The 19,626-nt window shown below is 39.0% G+C and overlaps 1 protein-coding gene across 4 annotated transcripts in view; it reads right to left on the bottom strand.

Moving 5' to 3' along the window:
* rasa3 (RAS p21 protein activator 3) overlaps positions 1-19,626 on the bottom strand; it is a 58,449-nt gene that overhangs the window by 9,272 nt on the left and 29,551 nt on the right. For all 4 annotated transcript variants that reach the window (XM_035999467.1, XM_031276559.2, XM_031276560.2 and 1 more), the window contains exons 3-17: positions 18,777-18,880; positions 17,577-17,671; positions 14,232-14,308; positions 7,636-7,716; positions 7,441-7,513; positions 4,403-4,476; positions 4,192-4,296; positions 3,112-3,268; positions 2,862-3,010; positions 2,251-2,365; positions 2,022-2,096; positions 1,748-1,871; positions 1,192-1,298; positions 446-523; positions 253-330 (exon numbers count right to left, since the gene is read on the bottom strand). In XM_035999467.1, coding sequence (XP_035855360.1) covers positions 253-330; positions 446-523; positions 1,192-1,298; positions 1,748-1,871; positions 2,022-2,096; positions 2,251-2,365; positions 2,862-3,010; positions 3,112-3,268; positions 4,192-4,296; positions 4,403-4,476; positions 7,441-7,513; positions 7,636-7,716; positions 14,232-14,308; positions 17,577-17,671; positions 18,777-18,880 — 1,492 coding nt within the window. The remainder of the gene's footprint in view (positions 1-252; positions 331-445; positions 524-1,191; positions 1,299-1,747; positions 1,872-2,021; positions 2,097-2,250; positions 2,366-2,861; positions 3,011-3,111; positions 3,269-4,191; positions 4,297-4,402; positions 4,477-7,440; positions 7,514-7,635; positions 7,717-14,231; positions 14,309-17,576; positions 17,672-18,776; positions 18,881-19,626) is intronic.

Raw genomic sequence — 19,626 nt, 5'->3', positions numbered from 1 at the left:
ATATTTATTGTGGAGGTAACTTTTGTTCCCTCTCACATGACATCCAAGTAACTACATTCTTTCCAACCATGAAAACCCTCCTCTATCCACTCCACTTATTCAGTTCTTTTCAAATGTCTCCACTCTTTCATTACCCATTTCTCTGAGTTTATCCTCATCTGACATACAAGACCAAGACAATATCTGATTGTGTGTCTACAAACCTGGCAGAGATTTTTTTGCATGTAACAAGAAAACAATCGAAATACTCACATTCTTCACAGCGTCCGCATATTTCTGCTCATTGAAGTACTCGTAAAATGCAGCCATGTAAGACTCTTTGAAATTGGCCTTGAACGGAAAAAGTATGGAAAGAAAGAGTGACAGAGAGAAGAAGGTGAAATGAAGTCTCAGTTCAGTTACAGGAATGAAAATAGAAAAATACACTTTAATGAGAGAAACTCACAGATTTAGACTTGGCGAGACTTCCCAGGGTCTGGATAGTCTTGGAGATGAGGGTGAGGGTTCGAGAGGTGGCAGGATCCTAGGGACACAAAAAGACATGAAATCAAATCTCGAGAAATCAGCTATCACCATAAAAGCACTGTAGCTATTAGCAATATGAAATACACATATAAACATATATCAACAAAACATTACTGTTTCCAAAGTAGAGAACACTAAACTTCAGCTTTTACCCCAACAGGCACGAGAAGTCCTTGATGTGGAAATTTGAACATAAATAGATTATCTAAAAATAAATGAACTAAACATTTCTAACAAAACTAACTCTGCTGAGGAAAGTCATGAAATATATTTGAAAGCTACTGTTTCCAAGGTCGAGAATGAACAAGATTTGCTAAATATTTCCAGCAGCACTTATTTTCAGAAGGATATATGCATATGTATATATATATATATATATATATACATATATATATTTGCAAAAATAGATAAAAGCCATTCCTAAAATGAATAAATCAACGGCATATTGATTGAAATTCCCTTGAGTGCACAAACAAACATGATTTATTAAGATGTAAAAAACTGAGGTACCTTATTTAACAACCCAAAATCAGTTTGATATTCCCTGGATTGCATACACAAAAATATATAACTCAGGGGAAAAAATAAAAACGAATATATCTCATTTTGCAAATATACCCTTCATATGTTTGTTGGCTGTGTATTTGTTTTAAAAATCAGACTCACTGGATGGTGCGGCCTTAGATGGAACAAGTTTGGGGAGAGGATGGCTGGAGCGAAGAAACGCAGGAAAATGAAACTGCTCACTGCTGTGTATCGGACATCTTGGTCAACTATAGAGCAGAAAGAAAAAAATGAAGAAAAATTGCTTAAATTACATTCCATATACAGTCAGTCTGGAACAAGAAAAGCAGATTTGTTCAATGTCTGAATTATATAGAAAATTAGATTTTAACTAATGACTATAATAATAAATTATATATGTTTCGTCGTAACAGCTTGTTCCTTCTGTGACTGCTGTGCCCTGTGACAGCCAGCAGGAGGCAGCACAGTATGTGACACTGGGTGTACATACTCTATACTCCACATATAACCATAATAAGTGTGTGGGAGGCCTTAAGTGTTTTCAGGGTTGACACAAATAGCAGAGCACAAAAAGAAGAAAGTGTCCTTGGACACCTCGCACATCCAGTTCTTTATTGTCTATTTCCTGTTCCTTAATAGCAGCTCGTCTTCTTCTTCTTTCCCATGTTACTTCTAAGTCATTCAGGAGGTGAGTTACCTTGGAAACGCGTGGCAGCGGACTCTCTCAAAGAGAAGAAGATATCGCACATGACGGTGGGGCAACGAACACCAGAGGTGGTGATAACATTGAAGATACGGTCCACATACTGACGAAGGTTTTCCTGAAGAGGGGAGGCACGGCAGATACGTCAGATAACACCCTGAGCACACACAAACACACACACACACACACACACACACACACACACACACACACACACACACACACACACACACACACACACACACAAACAACACACTTATCTTCTTACCCTGTTTGTATCCAGGTTCTCCGACTCTCTGAGCTTGACCGGGTCGATTTCACAGGATTTGTGTTCTGTGCAGATCTGTGACGAGTTACAAAAGTAGTGAATATCCATTGATAACTGATTTAGCAAAATATTCTTAGAGGTGAAAGTTGTGACATAAATGAAATCAAGAATAAAAAAAGAGTAAAAACAGACAAACAAACATGAAAGTATTGCAGTGCCATGCCCATACCTCATCTATGATGGGTTTGAGCGTGACTTGCAGATAGTGCATTCCTGCCAGCTTCATGGTCTCATCAATGCACTTGGAAGTCAGCGAATTTCCCCGGAAAATGGTGTTGGGATCTCTACACAGGGAGACAAGGTGTGTTTTTTGCGTACAAATCCAAGCTCCAGTTTAATATCCATAATAGATTACAATACTGCGGCTGCCCATACTGTCACAGTCATATCAAAATACTAAGCTAGTTAATTTTCGAATGCAACCTGATGACTTCATTTCTACAATCACTTTAATTTACCTAATTTAAAAGTGAAATTCATTCCAAATATCAAATATACAAGATGCAGCTGGCTTATCTTGAATAAAATGTACTCATATTACTGCTAATACAGATAAAGCTACAGTATACAGTATATCTGCCAAAGATACAACAATTATTTTCTAAGTATGGAATCTCTCCAACATCTGATGCATCTTCCTCTGCTGAGATAAATAATCTTCATACTGTATGATGTCCACAAAATGGGAGATGAATTTATGCAACAGCTGGACTGTCAGGTACAACTTTATTAACTGAATTGTGCTGTGTAGTCAGGGAAAAGAGGCGACGAGACACTCACTGTGTGCGGTTGACTTCAGCGTGAGCGATGGCGCTGATGAAAGGCACAATCTTGCCGTAGTGAAGAAACAGACGCACGAGGGGAATGGCAGCTTCTTGTTTCTCTCGACACACCTCCCCCAGAGTGTGAGCTGTGGACGCCGACACAGGCTGTACAGAGAGGTGCGAGGAGTAAACGTGTAGCATTTAAACAGCAATGCGTAGAGCGCTAACAGCACAAGATCCCGCAGGACACATTCATATACACGTACCTCTACATTAGCAGAGTGCAGCAGTAGATCTCTGAGGGGAGTGTAGTGTTCGGAGGGGAAGACGTGGTCCTCAGTGTAAACGATGTTCAGACGCAGAGAGCCGAGCTCTTCTACCTTAACTGACTTCCCTCCGTTTTCCCTGGGCTGAAGAAAGTACCTGAAACAGAAAAATATGATCAGATCTTAGATCAGACCATGATGAAACTTGAAGGGATAATGCGTGACAAACATTGAACAATGATTAAAAAAATGACTACGATGTGAATAGTGTTGCTAGTAGCGACGAACCCATCGAGAAATATCACACGACTCTGCCATTTCCCTCAGCTCTACAGAGCTTTATAGCATCTTTTAGCTTAAAGTTTTGGTTTTGGCCAGATATTTCTTTTAGGAGTTGTGGAGACCAAAACCGAGCTAAAAAGAGAGTGAAAATTGGACTGACATTCTTCGGTTGGCCACAAACATGAGTCCTAGTGAATGCTAATGTTGCTCCGTGTCTACTTGATGTGTTAATAAGCAACTGTTGGCCTTATCAACTTTGTAGGGTCATAATATGTCAATGTTGTGTTTACAGCTTTTTGCTTTGCCCCAAGTTGGGTCAATCTCATCAAAATCTAGACAATTGTGTCACTGAACATATTCTCATTAAATGTAAGGGGAGGATTATTCCACAGTGAATTGTACTGCACTGAATACCCAATTTTTATTCCTTTAAATTCCTGTTCAGATTTCCAAAGCACTGCACCGATCATTCATGGAGGTGAAGTTTTTAGTTTTCCTAAATATATAAAATACAAAAACAGGCTCTGTTGGGTCAGCAATGTTGAAAAAGAGCATTCATGCTCAAATCTCATGCGAAATCTACCTTGGTTAAATACAACCTTTAAAGGTCTGTTGTCAGTATTGATTCTGTATTGCTGTGGCAACACATACTCAGAACGTCAATTGACAATGATAATGAAATCAAACCCGCCCATCCCCAGCACGGTACAGTACAGTCCTTGTTCAGTGGGAAAAAAATCATAAAACAGACCCAAAATGATTGACAGAGTGTGTGAAAGGAGATGACATTCCTCTCACCATGCATCGTGGACACCAGCCTGACCCAGCACCCGAAGAGGAACTCGCACACCTCCCAGGAACTCATCCCCGAACTTCAGGTTGCTGGCGTTCCACAGATCCACCCTGAACACAAACCACAGGGTACAATTCAAACATGGGAGAAGTTTTAAGTTCAGCACTGATACTGACACACTCACTTCGAACCCCTTTAAAACAGCTACTGGCTCACCTCAGTGCCAGCTTGTCAACATCCTCTTCTTCAACATCAAACTGCCGCTTTGTGTAGCTTAACGGCCGCGTCACCTAGAAATGGAGACAGAGTAAACATTTAGCATAAACCATGTGGAAGTCGGTTATCTACATCTCGAAAAAACAGGCTGGTAAAAGAAGAGACAGAACACTGAGACTAGAGCTCAAACCATTAGTTGATTACTCAATCTACAGAAAATTGGTCTACAAATATTTTGATAATTGAGACATCCGATGCTTCACTATTACATTGCAAAGCATACGATGCCCTTTAGTAGTGTGGAAAACCTGATTTTTTTTTTTCTAAATTGCACACTATTTTTTTTTTTGTTAATTAGTTGTTGTTTTGTTTTTAATTAAGTCAAAATGACCCAAATCAAACTCTAAGCTCATTTAGCAGATCTGGGTCAAAATGGGAGTTATTAGAGATCAGAATGTGGCAGGGTCCATGTAAATTTAGATCAATGAGAAAATTAAATTTGAAACAATTAAAAAAGGACAACCACATGGCAGAAACATGATAGATGGCCTGTGTTTGCATGTGGACATGGACCTCAGAGGGGGGCTGCAGGCGGAAAGCACCACAGGGTATGAGTCCTGTTCATGTGCTGGTCGGGAATAAATGAGACGGTCTTGTCGGATAGAAATCAATGGGCCAGATTGTTTGGTGGTTTGTCCGAATCAATCATACTCTTGTCCTGTTGTCTTCTAGTGCTGCAGCGGGGAGGCCAGAGGGAGGAGCGACACAAAAATGTCAGAGCTGAGTGGCTGGTGAGTGAGGGTTAACGGGGGCAGTGTAAAAGGGAGTTTGTGTGTGTGTGTGTGTGTGTGTGTGTGTGTGTGTGTGTGTGCGTGTGTAAAAAAATATCTATAAATATGAACTCATGAATATAAAAACATGTGAACTGTGAAGTTTTTCAAAGAGACATTCAAAGAAAAACAAATTCAACAAACATTTATGTGTTTCCAGTTGCTTTTGCTAATTTTTCTTAACTATTATTACATGAATCTCAGCAATTACAGTAGTAATAGTATACAAGGGAGTTTGTGAGCACGTGTTTGGGCAAATAATATCTATAAATATTAACTACTAGCAATATGAACTGTGACGTGGATTTAAAGAGACAATCAGACATATAAATAAAATATACAATAATAAACACAATTAGGCAATGTTTTCAGTAGGGGTGTGTGATTCAAGCTCTACCGATTCAAAATCCATAGAATTCAAAAAATCAATTCATTTGTTGTTTTATTTTTTTTTATTATTATTATTATTATTTTTTTAATTGTATGTCTACTGCAATCACGGAAAAGTAACTACATTTACATACTGTGAATCGTTTTTTTAAATCGAGAATCGTTTTTGAATCAAAAATCGATTTTGAATCGAATCTTGAGCCTAAAAATCAATATCGAATCGTGACATTTTCTGAATCGTGCACCCCTAGTTTTCAGTTACTTCTGCTAATTTCTTTGAACTTTTCTTACATAGATAACTTAGTATGGCCACTTTATAAGGTACACTTGTTCAACTACTCGTTAACGCAAATATCTAATCAGTGAATCACATGGCAGCAACACAATGCATGGTTGTTGGTGTGGCATGGTGACAGAAGAGCTGGTTTGAGTATTTCATAAACTACTGATCTACTGGGATATTCACACACAACCATCTTTCGGGTCAGAGTTTGGCAAAAACAACATGAAAGCATGGATCCATCCTGCTTTATATCAACGGTTCAGGCTACTGGTGGTGGTGTAATGGTGTGGGGGGGAATTTTCATGGCACACTTTGGGCCCTTTAGTACCAATTGAGTATCCTTTATATGCCACAGCCTACCTGAGTATAGATCTGTTGGGTGGTTATTAAATGCACTGTACATCCACACAGGCAGGGTCCAAAATTAACTTCTTTGTGTCTACCAGCCAAATGGCTAGTGAATGTTCAAGTTTTACCAGCCACTCAATAGATAGCTATTGTTATTTGGCCGGTGAGTAAAGCAAATCTACCAGCCACTTTCATATTTTACCAGCATTTGGCTAGTAGCTGGTGCTAATTTTGGACCCTGCACACAGGTGTTTCCCACTTATTCTGGTTAATTGGACCTCTGCTCAGTTTGACATTAGGTGAAGCTGTGCTGGAATTACACTATTTTACAAAATGTCAAACAATTTAAAAAAAAAGATAAAGATGTAACTTCACCCACCCAGTCACATACAAACAAAAGTAATAGGATGGTCAGATGGATCTCAATGAAGCCCAGTCTGAGCACACCCACACTAATTAGAGGGAGTCTAAGTATGCCATGGGTGTGAGATACTTACACAAAATGAATCAACAATTTCATATGGTTGTTTTGTTCAGGTGTCCGCATACGTTTGGCCATGTACTGTTTTTTTAGGCCTCCTGCACACTGCATGCGTGGCATGAGCGTGTCAGCTGCGTGGCGTGTCCATTTTTATTTCGGCTCCCATGTTAACAGGTTAGAGCTTGCACACTGCCTGTGTGACACGTGTTGGAACATTTTGATGTTTGAAGGTCTCTAGGTTTTGACATAAATGCAGATATAAATGTAATTTAAAAAAAATAATAAATAATTTTCAAATATTGTACCTGTCAATACAGAACGAAATATTCGGTAGCCTATTTTCCGTCAATACTGCAGACGTTGTGGTAATCAAATCAGTATATATTTATGTTTAACATGAAGTATACTACTGCTTGAGTGCAGTAAACATGCTATTATTTCATTTTATAAATGGGAAACATACATGTGTACAGACAAGGCTAGCAGCAGCAGCGCCGCGTCAGACACGTTTCTGGTGTACAAAGACATAGAAAACGCCACGCAGCTAACACGCAGCAGAAACGCCACGCTCACGCCACGCAGGCAGTGTGCAGGAGGCCTTAAACCCTCACTATATCTCTAGCTTTGACTGATGCCCAACATGAAGACACATCTTTACAATGACAAACAAATTACTGTGAAACAGCTCACACACAGAAATATTTACCTCAAAATAGAAAACCTCCTCAAACTGTGGATTGTTGGTTTTCCTCTTCACTTTGGTCTTCTTAGCTTCTGACCTGAGAGACGCAGAGAGGCAGAAGGAGAGAAAACGTTTTTTTTTTACAAAGTTATACATTTGATAAACAAAGTTGTGACTGGTAACTGGGGAAATCATGTCCAATCGTGTGAGAGATCTGACCTTGAAGGTCCAAGTAAGGAGACAGCAGCGTAGGGATCACATTGGCCGTTGACGATTGGAAGACCTTGGCACTCCAACACTCTTTAGAAACACACACAAAACATTAATGAATAAGCACACGGCTGTACAAGCGTACATACATACACACACACCCATGTAAAACATTAACACTATGTTAATTTTAATGCACCATTAACCCTGTGTGATCTCATTCAATGCTCTACTCTGACTGCCTCGCCTTATCGCCCAAATGTCAGGGATGATGGTACTAAAGGTTGAATGGTGAAAATAAATCTAATATAGACAACAGATGTTCACAAAGTGCTTATACAGTATCTTTATTATGCTAAGGTGTTTAGCATTATACTATGTTAAGTTAGGAGGAGCGATCTTAGCTTTTTGTAAGGGGAAAAAAATGGCAGCACAAAAAAATAAAATAGGATAAAAAGATCTCCAAAATGCTAAAAGCCAGGAGCCACATAAACTAATCTGAATATACTCTCAGAGGACTGGTAAAGCTTTATTAAGCTCTATATCATCACAATAACACAACTGACTAATGTGAAAGGGTCAGCAGTACTGCCAAGACCACTGAGAATTGACACCCAATCCTACACCTTTGCCCACACCGACAGCAAGAGTCTCACTGCTCTCAACAACCGTTATACATGGTATAAAACAATATTATGCTATTTTCAGCAAACAAGAAGATAGGTTGAACCTATGCTACCTGCCCAGCATGAGACAACAGATAGGAAATGTGATCATCTAGCAGGATAAGACATATATTTCTCTGGAGTTTGTGGAGACCAAAGAGCTAAAAACAGTATTGTAACAGTAACAATGCAGTATTGGATTTATTTCCAGTAGATCCAGTATTTGGATGATAATTCTGCAGTCATGGTTCTATGAGTTTGTTTTGAAAGCTTTCGGCTCACCAAGTGGTAAAAAAATGGCCTAATGCATTTTTAACTTCACTTAAAAACGTTCCAGTTAGAAGTCTGAGCTCTGAAGGGAAGTTCTCAGCAACATAGAGCTGGGAAATAACAAAAACCTTCCATCCCAATGACTAAGTGTTGTTCAGGTATGATGCTCACTTTTCTGCACTGATGGTCAATCAAGATAAATCTCATAACACTAGCAAGGATGCACACATGGAGATATACTCCCTGACCACAGACAAAATTGGGTTTATAAGGTATAAAGTGCATTCATCACGGTCGAAAATGTATATCCCTCTTTAATAAATACTTAGAACATCTAAAGATGTGACACAAGTGACACTTGAAGCTTTTGTGTGGGTAAAAGGAACGCTATCCAACAGACCTTTTTACAGCAAACATTTTGACTTGAAAAAGGAGGAAAAGCACAGGTGTTACTAATAACATTAAAAATGGCTCTGTTCCATTTAGCAAAGCTAGTGAGCCAGCATGCTCTTTTTTTCTTTTTCGCATTTTAGGCCTTTATTTGATAGGACAGCTTAGACATGAAAGGGAAGCCGCAGGTTAGAACCATACCCGTGGCCGCTGCGGCGAGTACCGAGCCTCTTTACATGGGGCGCACACTCTACCAGGTGAGCCACCCAGGCGCCCCACCATGATCAATGTTATTTATTAATTACACGTCTGCTTTTCCTGCTATGACATGTCAAAACGTCTGCAGTAACAAATGTAACTTGTAAACACATCTCTAATGAGCTCAAAAACAATGAGCATCTACAAATGGCCACATCATCTGTGGAAATGTATTAAAAATAAACTTTGTAATACACTTATATTAATGATCTGTAAAAGTTTTTGAGTGACTGAAAGAGACTCGACAATGACATCTAAAGAGAGCATCATATCAAGCAATCAAGTCAACCACCCCCTTGGCACAGACAATAAACATCTGGTCCATTCATACTGTAGCTCACTCCTCCGCTGGGAGTCCTTGCTTGTAAACGTTGGGCCAAGTAAAGAGCTCTCTGACAGTTTTCTCAGCATGTGAAAACGGTCCCTGGTGTTAATGTTAGGTGTATCTGTATGTATGTAAGAAGGGCAGAAACACAGAAGGGGGCAGATGAAAAGAGATAGAGGGGAGTAATTCCTTTTAAGCTGTTGGTGAGGAGTTGTGCCAATTTTAAGTCCTGTGTGATCAAGCAACTATGTGATCAAGCAACTACAAACACAGCACAAAGACGACTTGAGAGAGGCCGGAGAAAAAAATAAAATTAAAAGCAGAAGAGAAAGAAAACAAAGCTCAGGTAGGATTTAATTTAATAATTTAATTTTAATTTGTAAATTTTCAGTTTCTGTTGTGAAGTGTTCTGAGACCATGGTCCATGGTGATAATTCACTATAAATAACAATAAATTGAATTGAATTAATCCTCAAATGTGGTTCTAGAGTAGGACTCAAGCATCTCTGATCAACAAAGGACGATCTACCTACCTACCTATCTATCTATCTATCTATCTATCTATCTATCTATCTATCTACCTATCTACCTATCTATCTATTTATCTACTGTATCTATCTATCTATCTATCTATCTACCTATCTACCTATCTATCTATCTATCTATTTATCTACTGTATCTATCTATCTATCTATCTATCTATCTATCTATCTATCTATCTATCTATCTATTTATCTACTGTATCTATCTATCTATCTATCTATCTATCTATCTATCTATCTACTGTATCTATCTATCTATCTATCTATCTATCTATCTATCTATCTATCTATCTACTGTATCTATCTATCTATCTATCTATCTATCTATCTATCTATCTATCTATCTATCTATCTATCTACTGTATCTATCTATCTATCTGATGACATCATGCTGTAAGGGGATTAGCATCCAAACAGGACAGGACACCCAGCGGGACGAATCACTTGTTTTGTGTCACAGTGATGCACCACTACTCACACCGCATGAATTACACAGCGCAGCCCTCAACTACAACACAGCTTGCACCATCCTGCTGACACACACACTCACACACACACACACACACACACACACACACACACACACACACACACACACACACACACACACACACACACACACACACACACACAGACAGGTTCCTAAGGAATAAGGAGAGGGCTGGGTCACTAATGCCAGAGTGCTTCCTGTCCAATAAGCTTGTTTATATAACCCCTGCTTAGCCTACTATCCAGCCCCCTCCCCTTCCACTCTTTTTCATCACCACTGTGAGCTCTGGCATGCCAGACAGTGGTGGTGAAGTAGACTTATTTGTTTTAGTCGGTATTACTCATATTGGGTTAATGTGCTTCTCTTCTGCGCCCACGTAACCTGTCAAAAACAATTTGACTCAAGTAAGAGGAGAATGAATTGCATCATAGTGCCAAAACCACACACACAAAAAGCAGATGTGATTATGAGTCTGTGTCACTGACGGGTGCACGATTACAAGTAGGTGAAATTAAATATTAAATTAAATCAGAACAAGGGACTTGAATATCTTCCACAAGTAAAGACTGTGTTTAGTTATAGGTTTCTTGTCCTCAGATGTCATCCATGGTATCACACAACCAACTACATGTCTGTAAGTAGTCAAGTATTTAGATATTTTAATTAAGTAAAAGTCACTGTAAACCACATTGTAAAAATACTCAATTAATGAAATGAAAGACTTAACACTCAAAATATTACTCCAAAGGGAACTCAAGGGGAAATCAAAGTCTGTTTCAAGGTCTTGGGGAGTTTTGGAGCTCCAGAGCAAGTTGTGCGAAATCTGATAAATTGAGAGTGATGTCACTAGCATGTTCACGACTTCCCATGTCGTAGTTCATGAGTTCCATTTGAAGGCAGCATCAGACCGAACTGCCGTTGGTCAAGTTGCATTATGGGTAATTTAGGTGCCAGGTTTTGACAATTTTGTGTGGAATAAAAAAGACAATTTTTCTGGTTCTACTGCATCAATGTTGTTATTATTAATCAAGTAAAGGTACAGACAGTACAGACAAAAAATACTTAAAGCATTGAAAGTAAAATTACATGTCATGCAAAAACTGTCCACTGAGTGTTACGTTATTGTACATTTTGTTATTTGGTTACTTTTACTGATGCATTATTGTGGAAGTACTATTTTACCATTGTAGTTGTTGGAGGTAGGGCTGATTTTAACATTATATACTGTTGGGTGGTTTGAGCTATAACAATGCACCATATTTTATAACATGAGCATATGCTTTTTTCTCTCCAAAATAAGTAGTAACTATAACTGTCAGATACACGTAGAGGAGTATAAAGTACATTGTATCTAGGGCTGCAACTAACGATATTTTCATTGTTGATTCATCTGTCGATTATTTTCTGGATTAATCGATTAGTTGTTTGATCTATAAAAATGTCAAAACATGGTGAAAAATGTGGATCAGTGTTTCCCAATGCCTAAGATGACATCCTCAAATGTCTTGTTTTGTCCAAAACTCAAAGATATTCAGTTTACTGTCACAAAGGAGAGAAGAAACTAGAAGATATTCACATTTAACAAGCTGGAATCAGAGAAATCTTTTTTTTTTAATAAAAAAATGACTAACGATTAATTGATTATCAAAATAGTTGGCGATTAATTTGACAACTCATCGATTCACAGATTCATCGTTGCACTTCTAATTGTAAGTATAAAGTAGCATCAAATGGCGAAAAAAATATGAATCATATAAATAAGATATCACATAAATATGATTCTGAAAAAGGTGGTTTTATTTTTTTTTACCTTTATTTTTCTTTTCTCTTTTTTATTGCTGTTGTGCTTAATGTATTTAATTTATTGTATTTTATGTACATGTCACTTGTGGCTAAATGCATTTTAATGTAAAGCTCAGTTTACCTGCAATGAAACATGTTAAATAACATTTCCTGTCCTTGCCTAAAGAAGATTTCTTTCAGTTGGTAGGTTGATCTGTAGAGCTGAATGGACGCTCTCTCTCTCATACACGTGTCTTCCTAGAGAAATCTGACTAGATGACCTCCTGCCTTAAGCTCCTTACGCACAATGTGCTCTGGGAACGGAGCCACGCTGGCTCGTCATCGGACTTTACTGCTGTATGTTACAACAGAAGAGCTGGAGAGCAAACAAGCACACACACACACACACACACACACACACACAATAATAATCCATCTAGACCATAAGCATATAATTGATCCCCTGCAAACACTTGAAGTTCACACATCACGTGTGTACAATCACATTTTAAACACACAGCACCACGCACTCACTGAAACAATGTAGCGAGGGCAGATTCAAAAACATTGAAAAAAAAGACCCTCCAACCATCTCACTGCCTGTCAAAAGCTGTTGCCGGGCAACAAGCCATGCACCTTAGAAGCCTTCAAAAATCCCACAATAAAACCAAAAAGTTGTGTCCATGGCATTAACACTACTTCCTGCTAACAATCCCACAATGCAAAATGTACAGGTGTGTGCAGTATATAGGAAGTAGGAATGAGTGAACAAGGGAGTTCCTAAGCATTATGTACAACAGCAGCAAAATGTATCAGACACACACTACATGCGTTTACACAGCTTGATGGGAATCTTACATTAACATCAGACCACATCCATAACCATACTGTACGTAGTGTCAGGCCAACCTCAATGTTGATTTAAACCTGTGAGGCTGTACTTAGGCACAGCGGTGCTTTGAGCTAAATGCTAATGTCAGGATGCTAACATGCTGATGTTTAGCAGGTGTAATGGTAACACTTTACAATAAGGTACATAAAAAAATAGGTAGTTAATGATTAGTTACTGTTTTTCAGAAGGGTAGTTACTGTTTTTTGAAAGGGTAACAAATGATTAGTTACTGTTTTTCAGAAGGGTAGTTATTGTTTTTTGAAAGAGTAACTACCCTTCTGAAAAACAGTAACTACCCTTTTGAAAAACAGTAACTAATCTTTAACTACCTATTTTTTGTGTACCATATTGTAAAGTGTTACCGGTATAATGTTCACCATGATCACCACCTTAGTTTAGCATGTTAGCATGCTTGCTAACATTAGCTAATTGGCACGAAGTCTAGTTGCGGCTGATGGGAATGTAAACAAAGTCACATTTTGACCTATGATTTTGACCTGATGGTGGCGCTAAAGGAAAAGTCAGGGGATCATCAAAGTAAGCAGAATATATCCTCTGGAGACCATCAATGTCCATACAAAGTGTAATGGTAATCCATCCAATAGTTTTAAGGATATTTCAGTTTGGACCAAAGTGGTGGACCAACCAACATTGCAGTCCCTCACTGCCAGGGTGGCAAAAAATAAGACATCAGCTGACAGTAACACTGACATAAAGCTTTAAAATCATTGTTTGTAGAAAATGTGTATTTTTCTGTAAACAGCAGAGAATCAATGTTGTGATCAAAGGATGTTGTCAGGAAATTCCTCTTTTCTTCTCTTTACATAAACTCTGATCATTTTTATAAAACTGCAGTTCAAATAATAATTTGAGGTGTAGTATCGTTATGTATGAATAAGGACTCTGTGTGTGTGTGTGTGTGTGTGTGTGTGTGTGTGTGTGTGTGTGTGTGTGTGTGCGTGTGCGCGTCCGTGCGTGTGTGCAGTCTCACCGTGTGGCTAGTTTATGGTTGATGGCTCCACTGTCTGTGATGACTTCACTCAGACGCAGCTCCAGGTGCACTTTTCCCTGCAGAACACAAACACACAAATAGACACTTTTTAATGCACACGCTTGTGAATTTAAATGTTCAGCAGAGTGCTTACGAACACAGCGCCTGTATAACACTGGCACCACCACACAGAGCCAGGTGCCCAGCGACAGGTAGCATGGTCAATGTCCAGTGAAAACCATGCATTCATCAATTTGTTTGTGTGTATGTGAAATAGAGTTGGCTTTTGACGTGAGACAAAACTCTGCTGACAATAACGTGCAAACTAATCCAATCCAAAAATGTCAGCTTTTAACATGTCTTAGTGACATTTCATCTCTCACAATGAATAATGTATTGGGTTCAACCATGGGTCTCAACTCATAAAAATATGTAATCCTTCAAGTTATCTGAAAACATATTATTGGAGATCCCTGGTTTTCATTGGGCAGTGTAGAGTCCTGCTTCGCTCTTAGATCTAATTTCCAGTTTTTGAATTCTCCCAGTACAGCCAAAATCGGAATTTCTAGTAATATACATATCATATGCACTGTCTATACTTTATAAGGTTGGAAATGGTTGAAACAGTTTTTCAGAAAAGACCTGATCTGTAGACTGTAAGTATGAGTAAAAAATACACTCATAAAAAATAATAAATCCCTGTACAAAACAATAAATACACAAACATTAAAAAAGTGGCATTCCTCCACCAACAGAGTATGTAAATAGCTGTGAGCCTGTACGTCATGCTGAAGTTATTTTCCCTCTGAAGTGATTGGATTAATGACATAATGACAGTGTAGTGGTGCAGCTGTCTAGAAAAGCTCCATTAATTAACAGCATCAGTATGCAAACTAACAGGCGTTGCTCTTTCTGGCTGATTCAAGCAGAAGGAACAAACACACGCACTTACACATGTGCGCACAGGCCAAACAATGTGTCCTCTATTGAAAAGAGAAGAGAGACACTCTATCTTCCTACTTCATTTGATCCATCTCCCTCGCGTTCTCTCTTTTCTCTCATTCTCTCACACATCCTTCCTCTCCCCGGCTCCTCGGATGAATGTGTCTCTGTTTCAGATCCCTGCTCCAGGGCTACACACACCCATCTGTCTGCAGATGTTACTGTTCACTGTGTCTCTGACAGTGTATGTGTGTGTGTGTGTGTGTGTGTGTGTGTGTGTGTGTGTGTGTGTGTGTGTGTGTGTGTGTGTGTTACTATGTGCTGGGTGTGTGCGTGCATGCGTGTGTGTTTAACCAATGCGTGTGGGTGAGTGAGACTGCTGAATACTGAATAGTAGAAATCGTGCACGTGTTAAATAAGCATGAAGGACAAGTGAAAAAAATGCAACAGCTACAAACTAGATTACAGGTCACAGATGGTCACAGATGAATGGCAGCAAATATGTAACAAAAATAAAGCTTTTTTAACCCCAAACTTAGGTCAATTATTCATATATGTGCAAAGTTACTTAATTTACTTTTTAGCTTGTTTACAACTTGCTAAGAATACCCAGAGGTGCTAACTGGCAGCTGTAAATCAGAAAAGCTACTAAATTCACTTTTAAATGCTTCCATGAATTGTGCAGACCTCCCTCCACTTGCTACACTGTCACAAGACAGCAAACTGGAAATGTGTCCGCTTTTCCCAGTGATTAACACACTTCAGCATTTGAGGCATTCTTAATGTTTGGACTAACATTTGGATGTACACTTGATTTACATAGACAGAGATGTCAGTGGTAACAAAGTAGAATAAAGTGCAAAGATTGAGATTTCAGTCAGGAATGTCTCTCAACATTCCCCAAAAATAATGAATGATTTGCTCTGTTTTTACCTCCATCATACAAGAACCATGAACATATTCCTGTAACATTCAGTGATATCCTGTAGGGGTGGGGGGGAATCAATACAGCACATCGCGATATTTTCCGTGGCAATACTGTATCGATACACAGACGCAAGTATCAATCCTTTATTATACATGTGTTGGTCAGTTTGTCTGCTTGACAATCCCATTTTGCAGCAATACAATTGAAGTGAGATGAACAAACAGAGAAATTGTTGATAAAGTTTCCTTTTGGGGACATCATTTGAAATTAGGAAAAATTTGAAGTTGGAAAAAAGGTAATAAATTGCACTATATCGCAGAATATTGCAATATGTTTAAAATCGCAATAATATGGTATCGTGACATAAGTATCGTGATGATATCGTATCGTGGGTGATTCCCACTCCTAATATCCTGTTATTACTCTCAACAGCAAATCTAAACCACAACCTGCGACCCAAAACACACAAGACACACATGACAAGTGAGAATGTGGGAAATATAGTGATAAAATATGTGTGTTCACTCTTTCACCAGCTGATCGCAAACTGAGCTGTGATGGAGGTGAAGAAATTGGATCTACAGTATACACGGAGAGCCAGGTGACTTTGACCCTGCAGGCTCAGATGTTTCAGGTGCACACATGCTGTGTTTGTTTGGGTTCTGCCCGGTTCAAACATGAACATGCAGACACGCTATCACACATCAATGTGTATGCTGTTTGCAGGGTCAGTGTCTAAGGCAAGGTGTCATTTGAAACCAAAATAATACTTTTTCATAACTTTATTTGAGAAATTAGCTAAATAAAATGACATAAATCGCACCAAAAAAATAAAACAACCGATGATCACTGATATATATTCATCCAATTGCCCAACCCTAGCTACAGTAATACGGACAATAATGCTGTCAAGTAACGCTGTGAGTGAAGCGTAACCCTGGTAACTGAAGTGCACATGTGCTGTATTATGACAGTAACTACCGTAAAAGCCTTAGTAGGCAAAGAGACAACCTAAGAGGCTTTATGCAACACTCCTAAATGATCCCCTTAGCTTAGGGAAATATTTCGCATAAGGGACAAAGTTAAGTTTGAAACTTAAGGTAGTTTATGCAACCGGGCACTTGCTCTCTCTGCCACTCACTCCACCACTGAGAAAACTATTAAGAATTTACAATAGTCGTGCTTTAAATGTTGTCTAAACACAGGTAGTTGTACAAAAAGCGTCAAAGATCAAGGAACAAGTGAAGAAGACAACTAATCGGAGTCAGCATTCAACGCCAGCACATTTTTACCAAAAAGTATCCAGCCCTATAAGTGTCATGTGGTTTCTGTAGAGTTGCTGAGAAACAAAACAACTGGAGGATCTACGAGAGAATAAGAAAAAAAGATCAAGAGAGAGTGCTTTGTGTGTGGTTTGTGTGTAGCTTGTGTGTGTGTGTGTGTCTCTGTGTGTGTGTGTTTTTCTCTGTACTGACCTGCACTTCTGAGTCAGCGCTGACAGGTTGTAGCTGGAACCAGGTGTCTTTGCCGTGATATTTCTGCAGGTCCTCTTTCTTCACTGCAACCTTGCCTACACACACACACACACACACACACACACACACACACACACACACACATTATAATACAAAGACAAATGAGCTCACTTTCCTAAAAATGATCTACGTGTTCAGATACAAGCTTCAACAAACACTCGACAAACACCCACACACCTGTTCACATGCTGTCAATCCACACGCCACATCTCTTTTAAATGCATGTAGGCACCTGGTGCAGAAATACTCACAAACTGTACCGTCAGTGACCTGGATATGACCCTGTCATTTCTACCCTGAAAGTAACAAGCTACTTTTCTGTTTCCAACACCCACACCCACACCCACACCCACACATGCCCACACCCACATACAAGCTGTTGATGATACAAAACACACCCTACATTTTTTTTTCAGTTTGTGGCCGGTGGTCACACACACACACACACACACACACATATACAAATCCACCAATATGCACACTGACACACCCAATGACACTGATAAAAACATCCGCCCTCACACAAACAGACACACACCTTTTTAGTGCTAACAGTGTAACTATAAGGGACCTTAAAGGAATTTAGATGAGAGATTGATACCACTCACGTCTGTTTAATATGAAGCTACAGCCAGCAACCCGTGTCTGCCACAATTTTTTTTTTTGTCTGCCACAATTTTCAAAGCGCAAGTTACTTCAATATATAACAAAGAAAAGAAGCTAATTCTTACATTTAAGAAACTGGAGCAACATTTTTTCTTGATAAAAGACTCAAACGATTCCTGAATTATTAAAATTGTTGCCTTTTTTTCTGTTGATCATGTTATTTATTTACTTGTTTGTTTTTATTGTTTGAAATTATAAGGTTCAAGCTGAAAATTTAAATTCATCCTGTGGTATTCACATATGTTCTTTGACCGTTACTTTAAACTGGAGTTTAAAGGGATTGTTTGGTTGTTTTTAAAAGCACTCTGCGGTTACAGTATCCATCTGAAAAGAAAGTTGTTGTATAACAAAGTAGCATGAGGCTTATTTCTCCTTCCAAACACCCCCCATGAATCAAGAAATTCTTGATTCATTTTCCAAGCTGGGATGGAGTTTGAGGGGAGTTTACAACAGATGGAGCAGCTGTTTACTCACCGATACTGGAGTCCCTCCTGAAGACGTCCCTGTCGAAGATGTAGAAGGAGAGATGTCTGAAGCTACGTGGGATCTCGCAGTAAAAGTCCTCCCCATAGAACGGACTGGAGGTGAGAGGAGACACAAGATGAACTGTGATTAGAGACTCCTCTCATCGAGCATGTTTTCATGTGTTTTTCACAAACACAAATGTAGTTTTAGACATTTAGTGGTCGAAAGATGTGAAGAAGGCATGAGGGACAAAAGAGATTGGGAAAACTCCTAAATCTCTAGTCTAGTCTAAAATAGATAATTTGTGCCCAAACATGATTGATTTTGTCCCCTGGGCAGACATAAAATAAGATCACATGCATTTACATCTTTCCATGAGTCATGTTGACTCTACAGCTTGTTTGCCTACACAAATTGGCCTGTTTGTGACCACTGGCTGGAAGGTACATCAACTGCCACTCTCTGCCTCACCTAAACAACGACCATAGATCAATTACAGCAATGAGAATCTCGTGAGCTGAGCCCTCAGTGCTGCTACTAACAATTACTGACTTCTTCTGTAACTCTGCAGGCATGAAGACACACAGAGGGGTGGGTGGGTGTTCAGGCAGGCAGAGGCATGACTGCATTTATAAACAATCCTACAAATACAGGATGCTTAAAGTAATAATGTTGAAGATTTCCATTTAAATAAATGCTAAATGTTAATTTACTATCTATGCCGCATTAGTCTCGCATTGCCAGACCTTCCTTCACAGCGCAGCAGAGGAGGGTCTGGCTAGTCAACACAGCATTCCGGGATGGGAGAAAAACGTGCTCTGGTTTATTGGCATTTCTTTAAACCAATCACAATCGTCAT

Source organism: Sander lucioperca, chromosome 3 (assembly GCF_008315115.2).
Source record: "Sander lucioperca isolate FBNREF2018 chromosome 3, SLUC_FBN_1.2, whole genome shotgun sequence".
Lineage (NCBI taxonomy): Eukaryota > Metazoa > Chordata > Actinopteri > Perciformes > Percidae > Sander > Sander lucioperca.
The sequence above is the reverse complement of the archived record's forward strand: the minus strand, read 5'-3'. Positions and strand labels throughout refer to the sequence as shown.